Source organism: Macaca nemestrina, chromosome 8 (assembly GCF_043159975.1).
Source record: "Macaca nemestrina isolate mMacNem1 chromosome 8, mMacNem.hap1, whole genome shotgun sequence".
NCBI classification, from domain to species: domain Eukaryota; kingdom Metazoa; phylum Chordata; class Mammalia; order Primates; family Cercopithecidae; genus Macaca; species Macaca nemestrina.
In genome coordinates this window covers 129,979,965-130,004,217 of record NC_092132.1, presented here as the reverse complement: position 1 = coordinate 130,004,217, position 24,253 = coordinate 129,979,965, and the positions used below count along the sequence as shown (strand labels likewise).

Here is a 24,253-nt window from a genome sequence, read left to right as displayed (position 1 = left end):
ATGATTACCTAGTCCATAGAAAAATGATTTAGCCAAATCTTTGAACAATTTACCTCTGGTTTGTCCTCAGAGAATGTGTACATACCTCGGTGCATGCATACTGAAACCTGAACACTTAGAAGAATCTCCTGGTATTGGTGTTTCATAGACATAAAAGATCAGCCAGGCACGGTGGCTCATGCTTCATGCCTATAATCACAACACTTTGGGAGGCTGAGGCAGGTGGATCATTTGAGGTCAGAGTTTGAGACCAGCCTGGCCAACATGGTGAAACCCCGTGTCTACTAAAAATACAAAAAATTGGCCAGGCAGTAGTGGCGTGTGCCTATAATCCCAGTTACTTGGGAGGCTGAGGAAGAAGAATGGCTTGAACTCAGGAGGTGGAGGCTGCAGTGAGCTAAGATCTTGCCACTGCACTCTAGTCTGGGTGACAGAGTGAGACCCTTTCTCAAAAGAAAAATAAATAAATATATAAAAATAAAAATAAAAGATCTATAATTAGCAAAATTTATACATGTTTCCTTGGAATTGAGACTACTGAAAATTAGAAAGTTGAGAGGCAGGGGAAGGAGTACAAGAAATGCAGTCGGTCCTATTACTCCATCCTCTGTTTTAACTGTCAGGTACAGATGGATGTTTTTCACACAAGCTTACTAATGAAGCACTGACTCAGTAAATGAAGAAAACAAAACCTAAATGTTAAAGTATGAGTTTATGATTCTTTACAACTCTTATTTCACCTGAAAGCCTAAACAAAGCATTAGGAAAAAGAGCTAATCCATGCTGGACTTAATACCAAGTGATGGTTTGATGGGTGCTGCAAACCACGATGGCACACATTTACCTACATAACAAACCCACACATCCTGCACATGCAGCCTGGAAATTAAAAAATAAAATAATTTTTTTTAAAAAAAGAAAAGATAAAAAGAACAAATAGGAAATACTACAATCCGATATATAGGACCCCATGTTTAATCATATAGTAGATCTTATTTAGATAAATTTATATAATTTTTATATATTCATGTGCCTCCCCATTTTGTATCAATAATATTAACATTTCTTATCTTGAAAATATTAGTTTTTTTTTTCCAACTTAAAGGGTTAAGATAAAAAGTGTTTAATATACTTCAACTGGATTTTCCTTAAATTTACAGGCTATCCATAATGAAAAGTACATTGAATTGTTCATTGTTGCTGATGATACTGTGGTAAGTTTTCAGCTGAACATATCTCTCTTTATTCTTCCTTGTAGAACTTGTAGTTATGATTCTAGCATAGAGAAAAAGGTATTCTAATCAGAGTTCCATTCTAGGCTCAAAGTCCTATTTTTAGTTTTCCAAAGCAGATGTATATAAGAGACTAGGGTCCTTTGCCACAATAGCAGACTAACCCAAAATAGAACACCTGTCCCCATTAAGAATGTATGGAAATGCTGAATGACATACAAAAAATTGAAAACATTTTAGCAACCTATTGTTAAGCTCAAAAGAAAAAGTGGAAAATCTACAACTACTAAAAACGAAGAAGAAAATCTCTGTCAGAACAGTAAGTAAAATTTAAAGGCTTGGTGATCCCGATATATAGAATGCAAAAAGAGGCAATTAAGAAATTAAACCCCTGAGAAGCAAAATACTGAAATTTGGAAAGGAGACCTCTGCATCATTCTCAGAGTCATAAAGGGCTGCCCATCTCGGAAAAGGGAGCTAGAAACGCTCCACAGAAACTGCAAGAAATAAAGGAAATTTTCTGTCTGCCTGTAGCCATGAGCAGGTAAAATGTTACACATGGGAAAACAAATCTGTTTGTGTTATGCACAGATGTGGGACATGATATTATATATTTCTTCAGATGCAGCATTGCCAAGCAAACTTTTTAATATAAAAACTTATTAGAGGCCTGCTAAACTGCTGGAGGTCAAGTCAAAAATGCCCTAAAATGACTCTTTAATAATCTAAGATAAAATGAACTACATAAGGAAGCCAACCAACTTAAAGAAAAGGAAAATAAGCTCTCCAGGATCTGTAAATCATCCAGCGATATTTCAGACTATGCTATAACATTAAATTATATATTTTAAGTTATTAAAGATGTAAAGATGAATAAAAATGATGTTAAAATAACTAGAAAAGACTGGAAAACAGGGCAGGCATACTTGAAAAACTACCTGTTTTAACATTTATAAAAGGAAAAAGTATATACCCTTGGAAAAATTAAACAGAAGATTAGACGCATGTGAAGAAATAATTAGTGAATTGGAGAGTGGAGGAGTTAGAGAAACAACCATTTCTCCAGAGAAATAATAAGTTGGAAACTGTAAAAGAGAACATAAGAGATATTAATTCAGAATATGAAGTTTATAAAGAGTGAATGGGAATGACTGGATGACAGATGACAAATGAGAGGCAATTCTTGAGAATCTTCCAGAAGGAAAGGAATAAACAAATCAGGTAACATTGTAGAAAAATTTCTGAATATCAAAGACAAAGAAAAAATCTTTTAAAATCAATTATAAGAAAGAGATAGATTGACTATAAGTAAATCACAAACAGAGCATACCTTTCAAACAACAGAAGACATAGTTTCTAGAACAATATGTTCAAACAGCTAATGCAAAATGTAAAATTTAAATTGAGTACTAAAATATCAGGCAAGGATAAAGGCTGGGAGAAAGAAATCATACTTAAAATGTTCTATGGGAATTTTAGATTAGGAATGTAAAGGTAGTCACAATTTTACACTTGGTAAGTAAAGTATGGGTGTTAAAATTTTAATTGTAATCACTATTAACCTAGCAATTAGAATGTAAATATCCCAAAACAGTAGAGGGGGATAGATGGATTTGAACATTAAAAAAAAAAAAAAGACCAATCCAACAGAAAGTCTCAAAGAAAATACACACATGCACACATATGCCAACAGTCATGCACCGCATAACAATGTTTTGGTCAATAGACCACATATATGAAAGTGGTCCCATTGGATGATAATGAAAAATTCCTACACTAGTGACATCGTAGCCATCATAAAATTATAGCACAATGTTTCACTCATGTGTCTGTGGTGATGCTGGTGTAAACAAACCTACCACATTGCCAGTTATATGAAAGTACAGCACATACAATTATGTATAGTACACAATACTTGATAATAAAAAACAACTATGTTGCTGGTTTATGTATTCACCATGTTATATTTTTTATTGTTATTTTATAGGGTATTCTTATTGATATATTTAAAAAGTTAACTGTAAAAGAGACTCAGGTGGGTCCTTCAGGAGGTATTCCAGGAGAAGGCATTGTTATCATAGGAGATGGCAGCTATATGTATATAATTGCCCCAAAGACCTTCCAGGGGGACAAGTTATGGAGGTGGAAGACAATGATATTGGTGATCCTGATTTTGTGTAGGTTTAGGCTAATATGTGTGGTTTTTGTCTTAGTTTTTAACAAAAATTTAAAAAGTAAAAATAAAAATTAGAAAAAAGATTACAGAATATAGATATAACAAAAAATATTTTTGTACAGCTGTACAATGTGTTTGTATTTTAAACTGTTGTCTAAAAAGTCAAAAGTTCAAAAATTTTTAGTTTATAAAGTAAAAAAGTTACAGTAAGCCAAGCTTAATTTATTATTAAAGAAATAAAATTATACTTGTATAAATATAGTGGAGCCAAGTGTACAGTGTTTATAAAGTTCACCGTGAGGTACAGTAATGTCCTAGGCCTTTACATTCACTCACTGATTCATTCATTGATTCACTCAGAGAAACCTTCAGTCCTGTAAGCTCCATTCATAATTAGTTCCCCAGGAGGCATACCAGTTTTTTATTTTTTATTTTTTGTCATTTATAACATTTTTTGTACTTTTCCTAAGTTTACATATACAAAAAGCATTATGTTACAATTGCCTACAATATTCAGTATAGTAACCTGCCCTATAGGTTTGTAGCCTAGGAGCACTAGGCTATACCATATGGTATACATGTGTAGTAGGTTATAACATCTAGGTTTGTGTAAGTATGCTTTATGATGTTTGCACAATGATGAAATCACCTAAGAATGCATTTCTCAGAATATATTCCCATTGTTAAGCAATGTATGACTATATTACATATATACATACATACATATAGAATTGTAAATACAAAAATAAAATATGTGAAAGTAATTCCAAATGTGTCAGAAATTAGAGTAAATGTAACAATTACATCTGCCTGTTAGAGGTTAGAAAGTCTTGACCAGGCATGGTGGCTCATGCCTGTAATCCCAGCACTTTGGGAGGCCAAGGCGGGTGGCTCATCTGAGGTCAGGAGTTCAAGACCAGCCTGACCAACACAGTGAAACCCCGTCTCTACTAAAAATATGAAAATTAGCTGGGCGAGGTGGCATGCGCCTGTAATCCCAGGTTCTCAGGAGGTTGAGGCAGGAGAATTGCTTGAATCTGGGAGGTGGAGGTTGCAGTGAGCTGAGATCACGCCACTGCACTCCCACCTGGGTGACAGAGTGAGACTCCCTCCATCTCCCAAAATACAAAACAAAACAACAACAAAAAAAGAAGTTAGAAAGTCTCAAACTGTATATATAAAAAAGGATATTATGACATTTATAAGAAATATAGCTAAACTTCTCAGAAACTTGAAAAATCTCATTAAATAATAACATAAAGTAGATCTTTCCCCCCAAAAAGATATCTTATTATTTTAATAGTATGTAAAGCATAATTTATGATTTAAAACGTTATTTGAGATAAATTGGAAAATTAATTAGAAAAAGAGTACCAGAAGGACATAAAATATGAAAACACCTAAAAACAAAGTATAAAAAGATAACAAAAATGTAACAGGCTTGCCAGAGAAAGCAGGGTATTTTTTAGCTCTTCTCTATCAGAAAATTTTAAGTCAAGAGGAATAGCTTCAGCAAAAATTGATAAGATTTGAACTACAAAAATGTAAGTTGGATCTAACCAATTGATATACTACCTTGCATTTTTTTAAAAAGAATATGTATATTTTTCATGTACAAATAACATATGTGAAAAAATTAACAGGGTATCTGGCCACAAAGAAAATAAATAGAAATAACAAAGAGATATCATAAGATCACTTTTTGCTTTTTTACCACAACCAAATTAGAAGTTATAACAAAAATTGTTTAATTAGACCATTAAAAGACAATTGGTTGGGAAACTTAAAGCAAAATATATTTCCAAATATTAATTGTCTAAAAAATTAAATCTGAAATTATGGACTCTTTATAACTGACCAAAAACAAAAAAACACTAAAGTAAAATTTACTCGATACAGGTAGCATACCAGTATTTAGACATTTGTCAATTTAAACAGTTTTATTAAGAAAAAAGAAAGAAAATAAAGAGACTAAGAGTCCAACTAGAGAGATTTGAAAACGAAACAGTATAAATCCAAAGAAGATAGAAAGAGGAAAGTTATTTAACAATGAGAAAAATCAATAAAACCACAAGGCGAAACAAAAGACAAAAAAACGTCCAGTGGAGTAGTTCAACAGAGCCGAGTACTAGTTCTCTGAAAACATTAATGAAATAGACAAGCTTCTGACAATGCCGATTAAAAAGAATAAAAATATATGTAAAGTTAGAAAATAAAATATAATTATAAATAAAATTAAGGTTACACATCATTAAAATATACGAAGAACTATGTACCAATAAATTTATAAACAGAAGTATGTAGTTAAATGTTATCAAGCTGACTCAACAATAAATAGGAAATCCCAAAAATATTTACAACAAATTTGAAAAATTACATAAGTAGGCCACAACCTATCAACAAATAAAGACACCAGGCTCAGACTAGTTTGGTGACAAGTTTTACCAAAGTTTGTTGTAATAAATAACCTTACCTTTTACAAACTGTTCCAAAGAATAGGAAAAGAGGAAAAAATCCCACATTTTATATCGTTATTCTAATCTTTGTATTATTTATCTACCACTGTGTCATAAACTAATCAAAACCTGGTAGGTAATCAATGACTCATGCAGCTGCAATAATCTATTGACTCCACTGACTGGCTAGTCTAAGATGGCCACGGTCATTTGCCTGGGACATGGTATTGGGTTTCAGCTGGCCATGTCTCTCCAGTAGCCTAGCTGGTTGTGCTTTCTTGCATCATAGCTGGGCATCAAAGCATCAAAAGAGAGGAGAGGCTCCAAGGTGCAAGAGCCTTTCAAGCTTCTGTTTGTACATGTTTACATGTCTCACCCAAAGTAAGTCATATGTCCAAGCCTAGAATCAACGTTGGAGGAAACTTATAAAAAGATACAGATACCTGTAAGAGTGATTCCTTGAGTCATTACAATAACAATCTATGACAACTGATAATATTGGTAACAAATCTAGACGTGATCTTATGAGAAAGTAAAATTATAAGCTAATTTCACTTATAAATGCAACTTCAAATGTCCAAGAAATATTTGCAGACCCAAGCCAAGATATATCCATAAACAGTTTACATGAGAGTGATGGTTTCCTCCAGTGATGTGAATATTGCTTTGCTTTGACATGAATAGATATTTTTAAATTGATAATCTCAAATATATATATATATATATAAGGTATTTGTGTATGTATACACACATATAATTCAACACTCATTCATAATAAAACTCTTAGGATATAAAAAATGGAAGAAAATAAAGTAAATTTACCAAACTCCTGTTTAGTATAAACATTAAACTTATTAATAAAATGCTGGCAGTTTTCCTCCAAAATTGGGAATAAGGTACATATGCTCATTGTCACCAGATGTTTTTAGCATTTTTACTGAAATTCCCAGCCAATGTAATAAGAAAAAAAAGGTAAGACCCATTTTAATTGAAAAGATATAACATTTTTACACATTAAAAATAGAGGAAACTGTAGTTAACCTATGAAAAAAATTTTAAATTGAAATTGTAAGTTCTAAGCACTAAACAGATAGGCCTACTCTATCATGTTGCTGAGAAATTTTAAAAAGAGTGCTAAGAGACACTATGCTCTTAATAATAATATACGTGTTATCAAAGACTAAGAACAGGTTATTAAAATTTTTACTCAGATACTAGGAGAAGGGTTGCTTGGTGTTATTTTAGTTGCATTAAACTGGGCTTTATGTGTATAGCTCTTGCACGTGCTGCTTTAATACCGTCTTAAAATATTTAAGGGTTTCTTTATTTACGTAAGTTCCTATGGTAAATCATCCATTTTCATTTGACAAATAGTTAATGTGCGTTCAGTATGCTAGGTTCTGAGTATTAATGATATATATGATAGCCAAACAAAAAGAGCAGCAGAGGTCAGGTGTGGTGGCTCACACCTGTAATCCCAGCACTTTGGGAAGCCAAAGTGGGAGGACTGTTTGAGACCAGGAGTTTGAGACCAGCCTGGGCAACAGAGCGAGACCCCATCACTACAAAAAAAAAGAAGGAAAAAAAAATAGCTGGGTGTGGTGGTGTGTACCTGTGAATCTAACTACACAGGAGGCTGAGACAGGAGGATCAAATGAGCCCAGGAGGTCAAGGCTGCAATGAGTCATGTTCACGCCAATGCACTCCAGCCTGGATGATAGAGCAAGACCTTGTCTGGAGGAACAACAACAATAAAAAGGGCAAGAAAGCAAGAGAAGGGTAGAAAATGTGAGCATTCCGATCAAATAAAATAAGGAAACCAAAGGCAGTCTTTGGAAACATGTTGAGAAGTTTACATATCTTGAAGATAGTGTGGAATTCTCAGCAGGGAAGTTAAGTGAGGATATGGATGATACACTGACAGCTAGCAAGTTGAAAAAGAAGAGCAGAACACAAATGTCTGAATCCTGGGGAACACCAACTACTAAATAAAGATTTGGCAATAAAAGTACAAAGCTCATACCTAACCATTCCTCTTCCCTCTCCTCTGGTTGAAAATCACTGATTGATAAAGTACCTAATCTTTGTGATCCCTAAAATAGCCTCAGAATCTCTCTCCACAGTGAATTTTAGGCAATGACTTTTGGGTACTTCTTATCTATCAAGCAATCAGTGGAAATCCTGTTGGGAAACATATTTGTCATCCAGTATTTAAAAGGATAATGGGAACGCACAATAAAATAGCAGGAGTGTACGGGGTAATAGAAACCAAGAAGTTAAGAAATTTATTGAAATTGAAAATGGTCAACATTAAATGTGGACAAGATGACCAGAAAGGAAAATATATTCACAATTTATTTGATAATTAAGAGAATATTTGTGGGTTTTTAAAAATAGTTTCAATGGAATAGTGGCAGTTATAATCAGAGTGTAGTAGGTTGAGTAGGTGGGAGATGAAAATTGAAGAATGCTATATCTTAGCATTATTTTGATATTTAACGTAACAGGAGAGCAATGGGATGGTAACAAGCAGATACTTGTAAGATTCAGGAAAGACAAGTTAATTTCTTATTTTTATTATGAAAGAAGTTTGACCATTTGCATTTATCCCTACAGTACACCTTATGTTATTATTAAGTACATTTGATCAAGTCTAAATTGATAATTGATACAAGATCCCAATGGTACAAAAAGGGAATGCAGTTAAAAGGAGAGAACAAAAGTCAGAATAGACGGGACATGAAAGTCTGGTTTGCCCTCATGGCTGTTTCCTGGAGGGAAGGGGTAGCTACACTTTCCTGTCCCTGTTCAGCATATCTCCGGCTCCAGTGGGGTTTTTTTTATTACATATTCTTTACTTTGTGAACACCAAGGACACAGAAGGGTTAATAAAGTTGCTGTTCTTTGCCATATATTGATTGCTTTGTAGCTTTAATAGGTTTGTTTCATCTATATGATAAAAAATGGACTCTAAAGAACACTAATCAGTTGGTTTAATAAATTAATGTAATGTAGTATAATGTAATGTGGAAAGGAAACAAAGTTAGAAGGAAAAACTTGAAGTAATACTAAACCTAAGCACGTCTTTAGGAGAGCTGTATTTAGTTATTTTATATCAAAAACTTATTTAAGTTGTCTGGTGTTTAGCTGAATGAAAGGAGTTCTCTTTCTTCATTAGACCAATGATTTTTTTTCTTTGTAATAGCTGACGATGAATGAAGTATTTTGTTGAGCTTTTATGTAACTCCTATTGTTAATGAATATTAATATGATATTTATATTTCCAGTATCGCAGGAATAGTCATCCTCACAATAAACTAAGGAACCGAATTTGGGGAATGGTCAATTTTGTCAACATGGTAAGGTTTGATATAGTTTTTGAATCAAGCCAATAATATGAGTGCAAAGAACCTTTCAGCACAGATCTCTGCCGGACTATTGTAGTCACCTGATATTAAGGGAGTACAAAGCACAAAGATTCACCAAGTAGACTCATAACAAAAATCCACGGGAAAAAGTAATAACAACAAACCACAGCTCTGAATTTTCAATTTTCGATGTAAATGGCATTTAATATTGAAATAAGTTTCAAAACTTGGTCTCTAACCACAAAATTTATGAAGCAATGTACAAAGAATATGAAAATCAATCACTATAAACCAAATCGCACTACTTTAAATCACTGCTCTGTGAAGTTGTATAATGAAAAGTCTTTTAAGCTATAATTTGTTGTCCATGGTTTGGCATAGAAAGTGGAGCGTTTCAGTAAAATATATTAAAATGCTTAATTTGTCTAAATTAGAATGAGGTATACAACCCTTTTAAAAAAACAAATTGTGAATTGCAACACATTTTTTTTTTTTTTTTTTTTTTTTTGCTGACTCATTCTGAGACACCTCAGCCCTATTACTAGGATAAAGAGACCCCATAGGAAAAAGCTGTAAGGAAGGCCCCTCTAGGCCAATGGTTACTAATTCACCAGTTGAGGGACATTTAATCTGCTTGTAGTTTTTTTTTTTTTTTTTTTTTTGAGACGGAGTCTCACTCTGTGGCCCAGGCTGGAGTGCAGTGGCCGGATCTCAGCTCACTGCAGCTCCGCCTCCCGGGTTTACGCCATTCTCCTGCCTCAGCCTCCCGAGTAGTTGGGACTACAGGCGCCCGCCACCTCGCCCGGCTAGTTTTTTGTATTTTTAGTAGAGACGGGGTTTCACTGTGTTAGCCAGGCTGGTCTCGATCTCCTGACCTCGTGATCCGCCCGTCTCGGCCTCCCAAAGTGCTGGGATTACAGGCTTGAGCCACCGCGCCCGGCTAATCTGCTTGTAGTTTTTGGCTATTGTAAATACAATGGCTTTAAACATTTGTGTATAGTTGTATGTGCAATTATAAAATTTCATTTTTCTTTGGTAAATAACGAAGAAGTAGAAATACTGGGTCATATGGAACGTGTATGCTTCTTTACAGTAATATATTCTTTGAAAGAAAGTTACTATGCACAGCTCACACTTAAGAAGTGTAAATTATGCTCTTCCTCCTTGACAATGGAGCATCTACATAAATTGCTTGAAATTTTTCTACGCAAGAGATTTATCTCTTTTCTTCCATTAACATGTATTTAATAATTTATTTATATCAGTGGATATTTATTTCGTACTTTGAGTTACAACCTAACACTACTTTATTTTGTTGCTCACATTGTTTCACTTTTGTCCATTGGGCAATATTTCAGCTGGTCTATGTGTCCCTTTGGCATACCCTCATCAGTGTATGTGTGTCTGTGTGTGTGTGTGTGTGTGTGTGTGGTATTTATAGTGTTGGATTCTATGAACTTCTTGGATCTGTGATTTGCTGTTTTATACTATTTTTGAAAATTATTGACCATGATCTCTTCAAATATTTCTTCTGCCTTCTTATCTCTCTTCTCTTTGTTGTATTTCTATTATATGAATATTAGATCTTGTGGTTTTCCCACAGCTTTGGACCTTCCCCTATGTGGTTTTCACTCTTAACTCTTTGTGTTTCCATTTGGCTAATATTTTTTTGGCCAACAGGATTCTTTCCTCACCCATGTCTAGCTTACTGATGTACTCATCAATGGTATTCTGTGTGTCTACTATATATGTACTCTGCTATTTTCATCCACTCTCTTTTATAGTTTCCACCTCTCTGCTGAAATTCCCTCATCTTTTCAAGCTTGTTTTTCAATATATTCATTTTTTTTATTACTACATAACAAGTTACCACAAACCTAGCACCTTAGAACAATACTCATTAACGATCTCACAATTTTTGTAGGCAGGAATCTGGGTACAGCATAACTGGGTTCTCTGCTCAGGATCTCAGAATGAGGAAATCGGGCCTGGCGATCTCAGCTTGTTATTGTTAGCAGAATTTAGTTCATGCAGTTGCAGGATTGAAGTCCTCAAATTCTTGCTGGCTGTCTGCTGGGGCCATCTCAGTTACTGGGGCCCCTGACAATTTCTTACCACACAGTGCTCTCTTGGACCCTTTTACAACATGTCAGGTTTCTTCTTTGGGCCACCAGGAGAAATGCTGCCGCTTCAAATTACTAGACTTGTTTTAAAAGATTAAATTAGGTCTACCTACAGTAAGTTCACTGTTATTCAACTCAGAATCCTCTGATTTGGGTACCTTAATTGCATCTGAAAAGCTGTAAGCTCCCTTTATCTTTGTGCTGTATCATAACCTAAATATACTAATGAAATTCATCATACTCACAGTGCTGCCCACATTGAAAGGGAGGTCATTCCACAGTGTGTTAGTGTCCAGGAACAGGAATCCTTGGGGGCCATCTTAGAATTCTGCAAACCACATCCATCTTTTCCATTAGAGCCTTCAACATATTACTGATAACTAATTTAAATTTCCCATCAGACAATTTCAGCATGTGGGTCATCTATGAGTTTAGTTTTGTCAGCTCTTTTCTCTCCAACAGTGGGTAGTCTTTTCATGCTCTTTTGTATGTTCTTTAATGTTTTATTGGATAGTAGACAGTATGCATAGTAGAGTCTAACAAAATAGTATTTATGCCTGAAATGGTGCACTTCTTCTTTTGCTAGGTCATTAACATGTGGAAGTCGATTAATCTGGTCAGAAATTGAGCTGGTTTTGCTGTTGCTACTGCTACCTGCAGTGAACTATCAACTGCGTATTCATCTAGTGTTACTTTGTGCATAGGATGGGTCCTGCATTGTTGGAGAGCTTTTCCCCTTATTTCTGTTCCATTCTCAACTTTAGGCTTTGACAGCCAGCACCTCCCTTCACATTCTCACCCCTTCTTCAATAGTGGCCTGTTGTTTGCTCCTCAGTGCCTTCTAGCCTAGTTATGGGGCCCAGAGCACTTTCTATTATCCTGATTTAACCTCAGTCTTAGGGAAGCCCTGTCCATGGGTCATTGGCTGAGTATTTCTCAGTGTTCATTTTCCTCTCCATTGGTAGGAGATCCCGAATGGTCTGGGTTCAGGACAGTTTCCCACCTCTCCTCCAGGAGTAGAAGCCTATTTTTGTTTTGATTTGCTTTGTTTTGTTTTCCTTTTCTTCAGCTGTAATAAATTTTGATTTGAGTTCTGGGGGGAAAATTTGCTATAGCTCCCTTGGCAGCTTAAGGCTTGTGTTCCTTGGGGAAAGAGTTCGGTAGATGTTATAATTTTTTGCAAAGCAGCAATTCTCCCCTTCTTCAGGCCCACCCCACTGAGAGAGGTCATCTTGAAACTCCCTCTCTGTCCCCCACTGTGGTTGTCGGCATCCACGGAGGCCCATGGAGATCAATCTGTGTGCGGACCTGAGATCCCTGTGTCTGGATCTCCATGGGGCTCTGCATTCTCCTTTTCTCCCATACTTGGCCTTAAGCAATTCATTAATGATATTTGGTCAATTATTTCTACCCGTTAATAAAGTGCTCACCATCTTTCTTTCTCGTTATCTGCCACAAGGGAAGTGTTCTGGCACCACCTCTCCTTGAAGGAGACTGTCTTTGCCTAAGGTTCAGGCACACTTGTTGGCCCTATTGCCTCAGTTCTCAGGTGGACTCAGAAAAAAATATATGATTTTGTAGTTTCTCTGGCTTGTCCTTTTTGTCAGGGTAGAGGCAACATTCTTTCTAACTTCATACATTGTAGGCAGAAGCAGAACTTCTCCCAACTATTTCAATTTATGTCTGTGGAAATTGAAAATTTTCCCCATGCCTTTTTGTAAGAGGGAGGAAGGAACAATGTGGAGTGCAATGATTACATCTCATAATCACTTCTGTTTTCTTCCATTCCTTTTATCTTACAATTATGTCTTTTATCACTTCCCTGGCATTGACCCCAACTCAAGATTAAAACTCTCTCCTTGGTTTCTAATCTTCAAATAAACATACATATAAAACCATTGCATAGTGCTGAACTTTTACTGAAGATTTGTAGTTTAGATTGGGAGGTTACATAGCACATTATAAAACAAACAATTTAAGGTAACAAAGTCTAAAAGCCTGTGTGCCTGGCCATTGTGTCCCTTCTTACTGACCCTTTATTATCCTTCACAGAGCCCATACTCATATTATTTCACTGGGTCCTTTCTTATTTTGACTTTCATTATGTCTTCACCCCTTTTAACTTAGAGATTCCACAGTTATTTCCCTACTATAAAGAGCAGTTCAATTCTCCACAACCTTCCATATGTGTGTATCCAAAACTATCCAAGAATTTAGCAGATAAAGCATGGCTTTTATTTTATAAGATTTGTTCTTATGAGAAGAAAATATAATCAGAATGACAAATAATATTTCCTTTTGCACTTGTGTGTAGTCTTGTAAATGTAAAGCCCACTTATGAATAGAGAGGGTCCGAAAATCCCAGGTTAAAATTGTTGCTATGTCGTACTTAATTTCTAAAGTTTACCACACATTAAGATTAGGGCCAAGAGCCTGGTGTGGTGGCTCATGCTTGTAATCCCAACACTTTGGAAGATCAAGGCAGGAGAATCACTGAGCCCAGGAGTTCAAAACTAGACTGGGCAACAAAGTGAGACATCATTCCAACAAAAAAAAAAAGAAGAAAGGAAAGGAAAGGAAGAAAGAGAGAGAGAGAGAGAGAGAGAGAAAGAAAGAAAGAAAGAAAGAAAGAAAGAAAGAAAGAAAGAAAGAAAGAAAGAAAGAAAGAAAGAAAGAAAGAAAGAAAGAGAGAAATGAAGGAAGGAAGGAAGGAAGGAAGGAAGGAAGGAAGGAAGGAAGGAAGGAAGGAAGGAAGGAAGGAAGGAAAGAAAGAGAAAGAAAGAAAGACAGGTGCAGTGGTATGTGCCTGTAGTTCCAACTACTCAGGAAACTGAGGTGGGAGGATCCTTTGAGCCCAGGATTTCAACTTTGCAATGAGCTATGATTCACCACTGCACTCCAGACTGGGTGACAGAGTGAGACCCTATCTCAAAAACAAACAAACAAAAAATTTAGGGCCAAGAGGAATAAGGATGCATATCACAGGCTTTATAGATTTGAAGTCAGAGTTTGACTAGATGTCTAACTTCAGGAGAGTTTAAAAGGCATCTAATTCTCATGATTATGAACTGACCTTTTTGGCCTCTATTGACACATGGAATTGAGTATATTCATATCTTGCAGGTTACGAAAAGTAGAATATTAACACAAGTTTATTGTTACAGGAATGATATAAGTATTACCCTTCTTATTGACTAGTTACATTGCCTAGTAACATTGTATGAATGATCATTCCATTTCCGTTTGTTCAGTGTTGATACTTTATCATTCACTGTCTTTCAACCTACTTGTACTGACTGTTGTGGAATATAAAACTGATACAACACATAGTCCTTTCTCTCAAAATTCCCATAACAATTGCATAAACTCCAACTTCTTTTGTCCTGGCATAAAAGTACCTATCACCCAGGTGTTTACAAAGCAGGTAGAAATAGGTGTGAGGTTTATAGGCTACAACTATTTCTGCCTGCTTAGAGCAATCCCTAGTAACATTTCTCAGATTTAAAAAAAAGGTAGTTACAGAAATCAAACATAAAGATCGAACACAGCAGGTAAGTTTTTGAAAACCAATACCAACTTTCTAACCTGTCACAGAACGAACCCTTGGCTTAAAGTATGAAGGTGAATAAAGAGCAGTCACACCACCTGCCACTGTTAGTAAATTTATGCTTTTAGGCCAGTTCTAAACTCAGAACTTTAATAAATTTTTCCAGCACATCTTGAGACAGTGCCTGTAAGACTTATGATAGTTTGAGGAGGTAGATCTTTCTGATTAAATTTCACTGTTGCCCAGAAAATTCACCAGGTATTCTGGGCAATGCACTCTGTCCCCTTTTGATATATCTGTTTGTAACATGAGGCTTGCACTGTTTACTTATATACCTCACAAGTTCAAATTATTGTTTTTGGGAAAATGTGAAGGAATATAGCAATATTGCAGAATCTTTCCAGCAACCTGACTTTGTGAAAAATGGTTTCTTCTTTGAACAGATTTATAAAACCTTAAACATCCATGTGACGTTGGTTGGCATTGAAATATGGACACATGAAGATAAAATAGAACTACATTCAAATATAGAAACTACCTTATTGCGTTTTTCATCTTGGCAAGAAAGGATCCTTAAAACAAGGAAGGATTTTGATCATGTTGTATTACTCAGGTTGGTAATTGCTCTATTTTCTTGCATACCTTCGGTGGATTATTACAAAAGAAAACAAAAAAATTAACAGAAAAAAAAACTGTTTAAGCAGTTGACTTTTGGCTAGTACATAGGGACAAAATATTGTTTGTACCTATACAGAAAATTTCCAAGCAAGGCACAGTGGCTTATACCTTTAATCCCAACATTTTAGAAGACCAAAGTAGAAGGATTGTTTTAGCCTAGGAGTTCAAGACCAGCCCCAGGCACCATAGCAAGACCCTATCTGTACAAAAAATTTAAAAATTAGCTGATCATAGGGGCATGCACCTGTGGTCCTAGCTACTTGGGAGGCTGAGGCTGGAGGATCTCTTGAATCCAGGAGGTTAAGGATAACATGAGCTGTGGTTGTGTCACTGCACTGCAGCCTGAGTGACAGAGTGAGACCTTGTCTCAATAAATAAATAAATAAATAGAAAGTTTTCAAGTGGGCTATTTAATGATCTTTCTAATATTAATACTAGAAAAGAAAAAATCTGATATATTCATATTCCTTGGTAGACTTAAAAATGCCATTAGGTAAGCAAAATGCTTTTAGAATCCATTTACATTTTTTATGAACATCCAGAGCTAACTCCTGTCACCCTCCCATGTTGTACCATTCCAATATTCTACCAAAATCTGCCTTTTTGGGAAAGCACCTCACTCTCTGAACATTTCCCCTCATCAAAATCTGCCTGCCTGGTGACCAGCCCTTCAATACCGTCTTCTCTACTCTACAGTTGAACAGACAACTAATCTGATAAGTGAAACCTGTCAGAGCTTTAATATTCCTAACTAAAAGCATGACTTTGTCTAGACTACTCAATCTTTAATTTCTTTTAAAAGGGGACCATTTTTATCATTTTTGTTATTCAAGATACCTAGCACAGTACTTAGCCCGGAAGAAAAGGATAAGTAATTATGGAACTGAATGTAATACAACCTAATATTTAGTACAGTCCTGTTATCCTAAAGAATGCTAAATTGTGGAAGAAGTCCTTTGGAGTGATGCCATCTTTTAGCATCTCTTCTGATGCCCTTAAAGCTACTGTATTAGAATAGTGCCCACTTTTCCTACTTTATATACCCATAATATCAGTATTTCTCCTAAGGTCTGCAAGCCCAGCCTGCTAATCTTCTATTATTATTTAGATGTTGACTTTCCGTCTGAACTCAAAAACCTGAAGCTTCCGATACCTGTAGTTGGAAGTCAGATTCAGTCCTTTGGCAGATTAATGAGAGTGAATCAGACCTCCAAAGTAACATAATTCCTGTTTTTTATATCTGGAATGGCCCATAGCGTATATCTCCAGAGGCATAGTTGTGCCTGGCTTGTGCTTGAATATTCATGCATTAGCTTGCCCCAAAATCATGGGGAACGGAGCGTAGTAAAACATCGCCATAAACTTCAGAGTGGGCAAGATTAACTCTTTTGCCCTCTCCTTATACGTGTATTTTTAAATATTTAATAAATAAACCCAAAAATATTTGAATGGGTGTAAGTAGAAAACTTTTAACTACCTTAGAACATCTCCTATTCTAACCAGTAGCTTCTCATATCAATAGGATGTCTGCAAGTAAGGAGATGGGGTGAAATGCTACTAAATAGCCAATTGAGCATCATATTTGGGACTTCTTATGTGTTAAGTTTCTTGGGTATCTGTCCTTCTGTATTCATTAGCTGTAGAAGTGGCAAGACAGTATATACAGCATTATCATGTGTTACTTGATGTCAAGCGACCATGAGAGAACACTCAAGATTATTCTTGTCTTGGTGCTTCCCCTCTATATATGTGGTTTTCTCAATATCCCCAGAGTTTAAAACGACCAGAATTCTGTCTTTCCAAGAAGCATAGTCAAATATTGATACCTAAAATGTAGGAAGAGAAACATTTCAGTAATAAAGAAAAAAATGGTCAAAACAGGTCTAGACTGAAAGGGGTCATCTAGTCTGACCACCTTTTTTGTCTTTGAGTTCTGTTACATTCCAGGTGTGACCCTTTAGCCCTTAATGGCTCTTTTTAAAGTGGTTCAACTCTAAATAATATCCCTGAAATCAAATAAAATTTGGATTCCTATAATATAAATATCTACATTTGTCTTTTCAAGTAATCCAAGAACAGTTCTCATTTTACCTGACAACTCATTTAAGTGTTTTATTGTAGCTATCAAACATACCTGAGTTTCTATGGTTGATTAAAAGTCTTAACATTTTTCAATTGTAGCTAATCAATCATGGTGTTAAGTCCATTCACTATGTTACTTTGTTTTTCCTTCTAAGCACTTTTAAATTTCATTAATTAATTAATTTCTGGTCTTATAAGTGGTTTTATCCAAGGCTGAGGGCAGAGTAGACAGAGTCAAGTAAAATGGGATTTCGATTTTATTTTTTGATTTGTATTTTTTGTTTTTGTTTTATACTTTTCTACAATTTCAGTTTAAGATTGCACTGGCTTTTTTTTTTCTTTTTTTCTTTTTTCTTTTTTTTTTTAATTGAGTTGGAGCCTCACTCTGTGTCCTGGAGAGCAGTGGCACAATCTCAGTTCACTGCGACCTCCCCCTCTCGGGTTCAAGTGATTCTCCTGCCTCAGCCTCCCAAGTACCTGGGACTACAGGTGTGCACCACCATGCCCAGCTAATTTTTGTATTTTTAGTAGAGATGGGGTTTCACCATGTTGGCCAGGATGGTCTTGATCTCTTGACCTCGTGAATCCACCTGCCTCAGCCTCCCAAATGCACTGGCTTTTTTAATGCCTCGAATATCCCACAGGTTAAAGATGAGCTCAATATCAACTAAGGTCAGCCTCAATTCCAAAACTCCAGAAATAAGAAGGCATTTTCACATGCAAAAGCATTGACATTGTTGGGGTTCACTGCAATTTGATCTTTGTGTTAATTAAACTACTAACTCAGATTGAAGAGTATATTTGCATCTTTTTCTTAGTGGGAAGTGGATCTACACACATGTGCAAGGAATTTCTTATCCAGCGGGTATGTGCCTGCCCTATTATTCGACCAGTATCATTAAGGTGGGCTGTGTTTTATTTATATTACTTAATAATGTTTGAATAAAATTTTTGTAAGTCCTGGGTTCCATGGAAAGAGATTATGTGTTCATTTTGTCATATATACTCACTACGATATGTCATGAACAGACTGTTATGTTTTCTTCATTAAATGAATAAAAAATGTTTCATTAAAAAATTATAAATGTTGAGGGCAAACTCATTTTGTTCAGAGTTTAAAGATCAGCATGCAATGATTAGTAAAGCTCTTTTGCTCTTTTGCATATGAAATATAGCTACTTATAAGGACAAATAACATACACACCAGTTGATGGCTCATTTGGCAAGTAAGGATAATTGTCCTTGTGCTGATAATAAGGTACATAAACTACTTCCTGTATCATATCAAGACGACCTGTCAATTCGTTTTTAGAAAGCATAAGACCTAAAAATTGTTGACTCCTTTTTTTTATGTGATCCTTTCCAAGTCTCTAAGCTTCTAGTAAATGTTGTCCAAGTAACCCCATCTGACAGATTCTTGAAAACACTAAGGTTTCTATTTATTTCCTTTATGTTGCTGCCTAGTTGTTGCTATGCTTTGTCTGTTATTAAGATCAAAGACCTCAAAGCTAGCACTTATTTAAATGACCACATGACTTATTTATTACATAATTATTTTGTGCTTATAGCTTTTCCTATGGTATTTCAGTAACATAAGTTTTGGATCATAGAGTCAATTTCGTCTGATATATGCTGTTAGATTATGCTACTTAGACTATGATATATGCTACTTAGATTATGATATTATAATCACTCCAGGACACATTTTAAACTTTATATGAGTAAGATGAGATGACCAAATTAGGTATGTTTTATTAGCTTTATAGTAATCTGATAGCCCACCTCTTTTTGGAAATTAATTTTGTATTAACATAGAAATTAAAGCATACAATAGAACTATGAGCCAAGTTAACCAATTCTTCCATGGATTTGATATATCTGACATTTAAGTGTTTCTCGTAATAGAAACTTCCTCTTTAAGATTGTATAGCATTGTTGTGCAATGGGAGACTATAAGCTGAAAACAAGAACCTCACGTTTCTGTTTGTATAGAATTTGGATATCTAGTACAAAGAGGACAATCAATATTACTTATTATATTGTGTAGGATATTTATCTTAGTTCGTTCTAGCTGCTGTAACGAAATATCACAAATGAACAGGTAAGAAACAATAGAAATTTATTTCTCGGAGGTGGCTAAGAATCCAAGATCAAGTCCTTAGCAGATTCAGAGTCTGGTTAAGGCCTCTCTGTCTCAGAGTTGACACCTTCTTGCTGTGTCCTGACCTGGTAGAAGGGGCAGGGATCTCATTCAAGCCTCTTTTATAAGGGCATTAATCCCACTCATGAGGGCTCTGCCCCCAAGACTTAATGACCTTCCAAAGATTCACCTCCTAGTGTCATCACCTTGAAGTTAGTTTTATACCTTCAACATATGAATTTTGAAGAGGTAAAAATCATAATAATGTTAGTTAATAGTTTTTAACTATTTATAAGAATGAGCTTCTATAAATCTAACAACAACTATCACCATGCCACAAAGAAGGAATTTCAAAATGTTAGAGCTAGAGATATTTAAAAAGTCACTTTCTTGGGCTTCTTATATAATTAAGGAAACTTAGGTACAGGGGAGAGAGGTAACTGAGTCCATGCCTTTTTAAATAGGTACCAGTTAACTAGGAGCTAGAAGCCAGGTCTTTCAACCACTAGTTTGAAGCACTATGTACTACAGTGTGCTATCTTTCAAAAATTTCTAATGCAATTTTTTTTCATTAGGATCTTTTGCCTGACACAAACATAATTGCAAACAGAATGGCACATCAACTGGGGCATAACCTTGGGATGCAGCATGATGAGTTCCCATGCACCTGTCCTTCAGGAAAATGTGTGATGGACAGTGATGGAAGGTGAGGTTCCAACAACACACAGAATACACTTAAATAATTCAGAAGTGGGCTGGGCGTGGTGGCTCATGCCTGTATTCCCAGCACTTTGGGGGCCAAGGTGGGTGGATCACCTGAGGTTGGGAGTTTGAGACCAGCCTGGCCAAGATGGAGAAACCCCATCTCTACTAAAAATACAAAATTAGCCGGGCTGGTGGTACATGCCTGTAATCCCATCTACTTGGGAGGAGAATTGCTTGAATTCGGCAGGTGGAGGTTGCAGTGAGCCGAGATCACGCCATTGCACTCCAGCCTGGGATACAAGAGCAAAACTCCATCTCCAAAAAAAAGAAAGAGAAAAGAAAAGAAAAGGAAAGAAAAGAAAAGAAGAAAGAAAGAAAGAAAGAAAGAAAGAAAGAAAGAAAGAAAGAAAGAAAGAAAGAAAGAAAGAAAGAAAAGAGAATTTCAAAAGTGGATTTTGAGTCAAAACCCATTATTACAGGATATGTTGTAAAGCTATGGAATTTCCTAAAATGTCTATTACATAACCAGACATGAGAGTTTCCTTTCTGGGGCTAAATCTTACCAACTGGTAGTGTCTCTCTCTAGTGATACCATGAGAGAAATCCCAAAACTCTTTCTGGGCACATTGCAAAAGTACACCATGAACAATTATTACCAATCACTATCAAGGCAATTAGGGGAGAAATAGACTCTGCATGCTTTGTTTTGTCATCTTCTCTATAAGCTACAATGTCTTCCTTCACATCTTTATTCAAATGTTATTCCCACCAATGTTTTCCCTGGCCACCTGTTTTCTAGATCACACACATATCCTGGCATTTCACTTCCCACTCCTTTTGTTTTTTGTCTTCTCCTTAGTACTTATTACTATCTAGCATATTCTCTGTTTCATGCATTCAGCTTATTTATAACTTTACTCTTCTGCTGAAATATAATCTAGTCCCACAAGGTCAGAGGGTTTTGTCTGTTTGGGTCACTGTTGTATCACCACTCTACTGGAAAAGTCCCAAACACATATTAAATACTCCATAAATAGTTACAGAATAAAAGCACATCCAGCATTCCCCACTGTACTGTAAATTGCCAGGCAGTCAGGTGCTAAGTCTCGCACATCTTTGAATCCCTTCAGAGCAAGTATACATAAAGCATTGTATATAGTAAGAAAAGTTTCTTGGTGATCAATGCTTCCACACATTGATTAAATGAAGTAAAGTGGCTAACACAGCCAAATGAGATTACTGGCATAGAATAAGAACTCAGTAATTAATATTTAGTTTACATTATTATTTACATAATTAGTAATATTTTACAGAGTCCTACCATCTCAGTCCAGTGTAATCAAGACTCTAAAGTCCTACTGTATTTAATCGTTATGTCAATAACAATGTTAAGGAAGTCAAAAGAAAAGGAAGATGGAAGGGAGATAAATTTCAGGTTAAGAAGTATATCACATTCCTATGGATATGTACATTATTAAATAAACCGCTTGTCTTAACAAATTTATAGAGAACCACTTCGTTCCAGGCACTGTGTTAACTAATGTTTATTTTTTAAAATTGCACATGATATAATTATTGCTTTGAGATGCTTATAATCTAGTAGAGATGATAAACAAGTATATAGGTTATTTCAAGAGGACCAAATTAAAGAGGATTTGGAAGCAATAAACATACACAATCAGTCTATAATGTGGGCTTCAGGAAGGATTTGCTAGAGGATCTATAGCCAAGATATTTTCACTAAAATAGCATGTGTTCACTGTGTTTTGAGAAGATATTTTCTGTAATAAAGTAACCCAGTTACTTCCCTGCTCTAACAGTAAACATTTACATTTGTTCTTTCTAAATGCTTCATAAAATTCTCATAGCTGTCGCACCACTATGCTTTGATAGGATTAATATTTATTTTTACTTCATTCTATCTCTAGCATTCCTGCACTGAAATTCAGTAAATGCAGCCAAAACCAGTACCACCAGTACCTGAAGGATTATAAGCCAACATGCATGCTCAACATTCCATTTCCTTGCAATTTTGATGATTTCCAATTTTGTGGAAACAAGAAGTTGGATGAGGGTGAAGAGTGTGACTGTGGCCCTCCTCAGGTATTTGCAAACAATGCTATCTTTAAATTGCAAAATTTATGATCAGGTAGAACCTAGGTAGGGATGTGACCATTAATCAAACCAACCATGTTCCTTGTAAAGCTTTTAAAATTTTTGCTTTCCATTTTTATTTTTATTTTTTAACAAATTATTGGTGCAGCCTCATTCCAAGGCTTCTTATCAAGTCACGAAACATGTGTAATGACCTTGCTGGAGATCAGCAGCATCACCTTTCCTTGTTTATATACAATTGGTTCTGCTTGTGACAAGGGCACATAAGTGTCCTTAAGTCTGATGTCTCATGCAGAGTCTGCTCTACAAAATCTCTTACTCAGTCAAGTTTTATTTATTAACTTTTGAGGCTAGCCTGTATCACAGTTGGATAGTTCCTGTTATTGGAAAACTCTTAATAGAGCACAAACGTTCTAATGTTTCATGTATTTATCATAGTTGTGGTCTCTGGAGCATTTAGGGAAAGCCCTTGAAGCAAATTTTAAAGTAATTCTTAATATGCTTTTCTCCATCATAGAAGCTATTTCTTTCAAGAGCTTATCACATAGGTATGTGTTCTACACAACTGCCTCTCAAATTAATAAATGCAGATGAATCACCAGGGGACGTTGTTAAAATGTGGACTCAGATTCAGTAAGTATGGAGTGGTTCTGAGATTCTGCACACTTACCTAGCGGCAAGGTTACAGTGATGCTGCTGGCCCAAGGACCACAATACCAGGAGGTCTAGTAGGACAGCAGTTAGAGACTCCATAATCAGACTGGGGACAGTGACCTGTCCAAAGGCTATAAGAATGTCTTCAAATGTCTCAGGTTAAACGTAAAGAGGCTCTTAATTTTGGAAACTGATCCTCCTGTCCATATGCATTCTTTGGAATGGTTCCATGGATTCATTCTAACACATGAGGTACCTTATCTGGCCACACTCCGTTTTCTTTGAGGTTTTAATTTTGTTTGAGAAAATAGGGCACAGGTTACCATTTTGATGCTATTTAATGATACACTAAAAAATAAAAGTCAGCCTGAAATTATGAGCAGCTTGAGCAAAACGTAAAATGAGATCTTCAGCAGTTGAACTGTCTCACATCATACTTCAGTACAGGGAAGCAGTAAGGCCCTTCAAGGAAATGGAGATCGTTAGGATAATTGAAGATTGTAAATGTTGGACTCTCTAATTCTGTCAGTGAGAATCCATTATCTGTAGTGTATCAAACAGCACAAGAGAAGGAGAAATAGTAAAAGTCCCAAACACCAGTTCTAAACAGTTATCTGTATGTATGTACCACAGTCAACAATCATGCATTAGCATTTAACTGTAACAGATTACACAGAAGCACAACTAATTAATTCTTCAAACAGGAGTCAAAGCACATATCAACTTCTCATATTTCTTTTGTGGTTATTGCCAGGAGTGTACTAATCCTTGCTGTGATGCACACACATGTGTTTTGAAGCCAGGATTTACTTGTGCAGAAGGAGAATGCTGTGAATCTTGTCAGGTAAGGTCGTGTGCCAGGAGAAGGTTTTTGTTTGTTTGTTTGTTTTGTTTTGTTTTGTTTTGTTTTGTTTCAGTTTAAGAATGTGTAGGATCTAAGAGTTTTCTAACCACTGGACAGCCCTGCACCACTGATT

The 24,253-nt window shown here is 35.7% G+C and overlaps 1 protein-coding gene across 2 annotated transcripts in view; it reads left to right on the top strand.

Annotated features, from left to right (window-relative positions):
* The window catches only part of LOC105482047 (ADAM metallopeptidase domain 7), a 64,929-nt gene that overhangs the window by 22,162 nt on the left and 18,514 nt on the right, over positions 1-24,253 (top strand). For both annotated transcript variants that reach the window (XM_011741918.2, XM_071068484.1), the window contains exons 7-13: positions 1,161-1,214; positions 9,152-9,223; positions 15,346-15,515; positions 18,481-18,565; positions 20,378-20,508; positions 22,436-22,610; positions 24,031-24,120. In XM_011741918.2, coding sequence (XP_011740220.2) covers positions 1,161-1,214; positions 9,152-9,223; positions 15,346-15,515; positions 18,481-18,565; positions 20,378-20,508; positions 22,436-22,610; positions 24,031-24,120 — 777 coding nt within the window. The remainder of the gene's footprint in view (positions 1-1,160; positions 1,215-9,151; positions 9,224-15,345; positions 15,516-18,480; positions 18,566-20,377; positions 20,509-22,435; positions 22,611-24,030; positions 24,121-24,253) is intronic.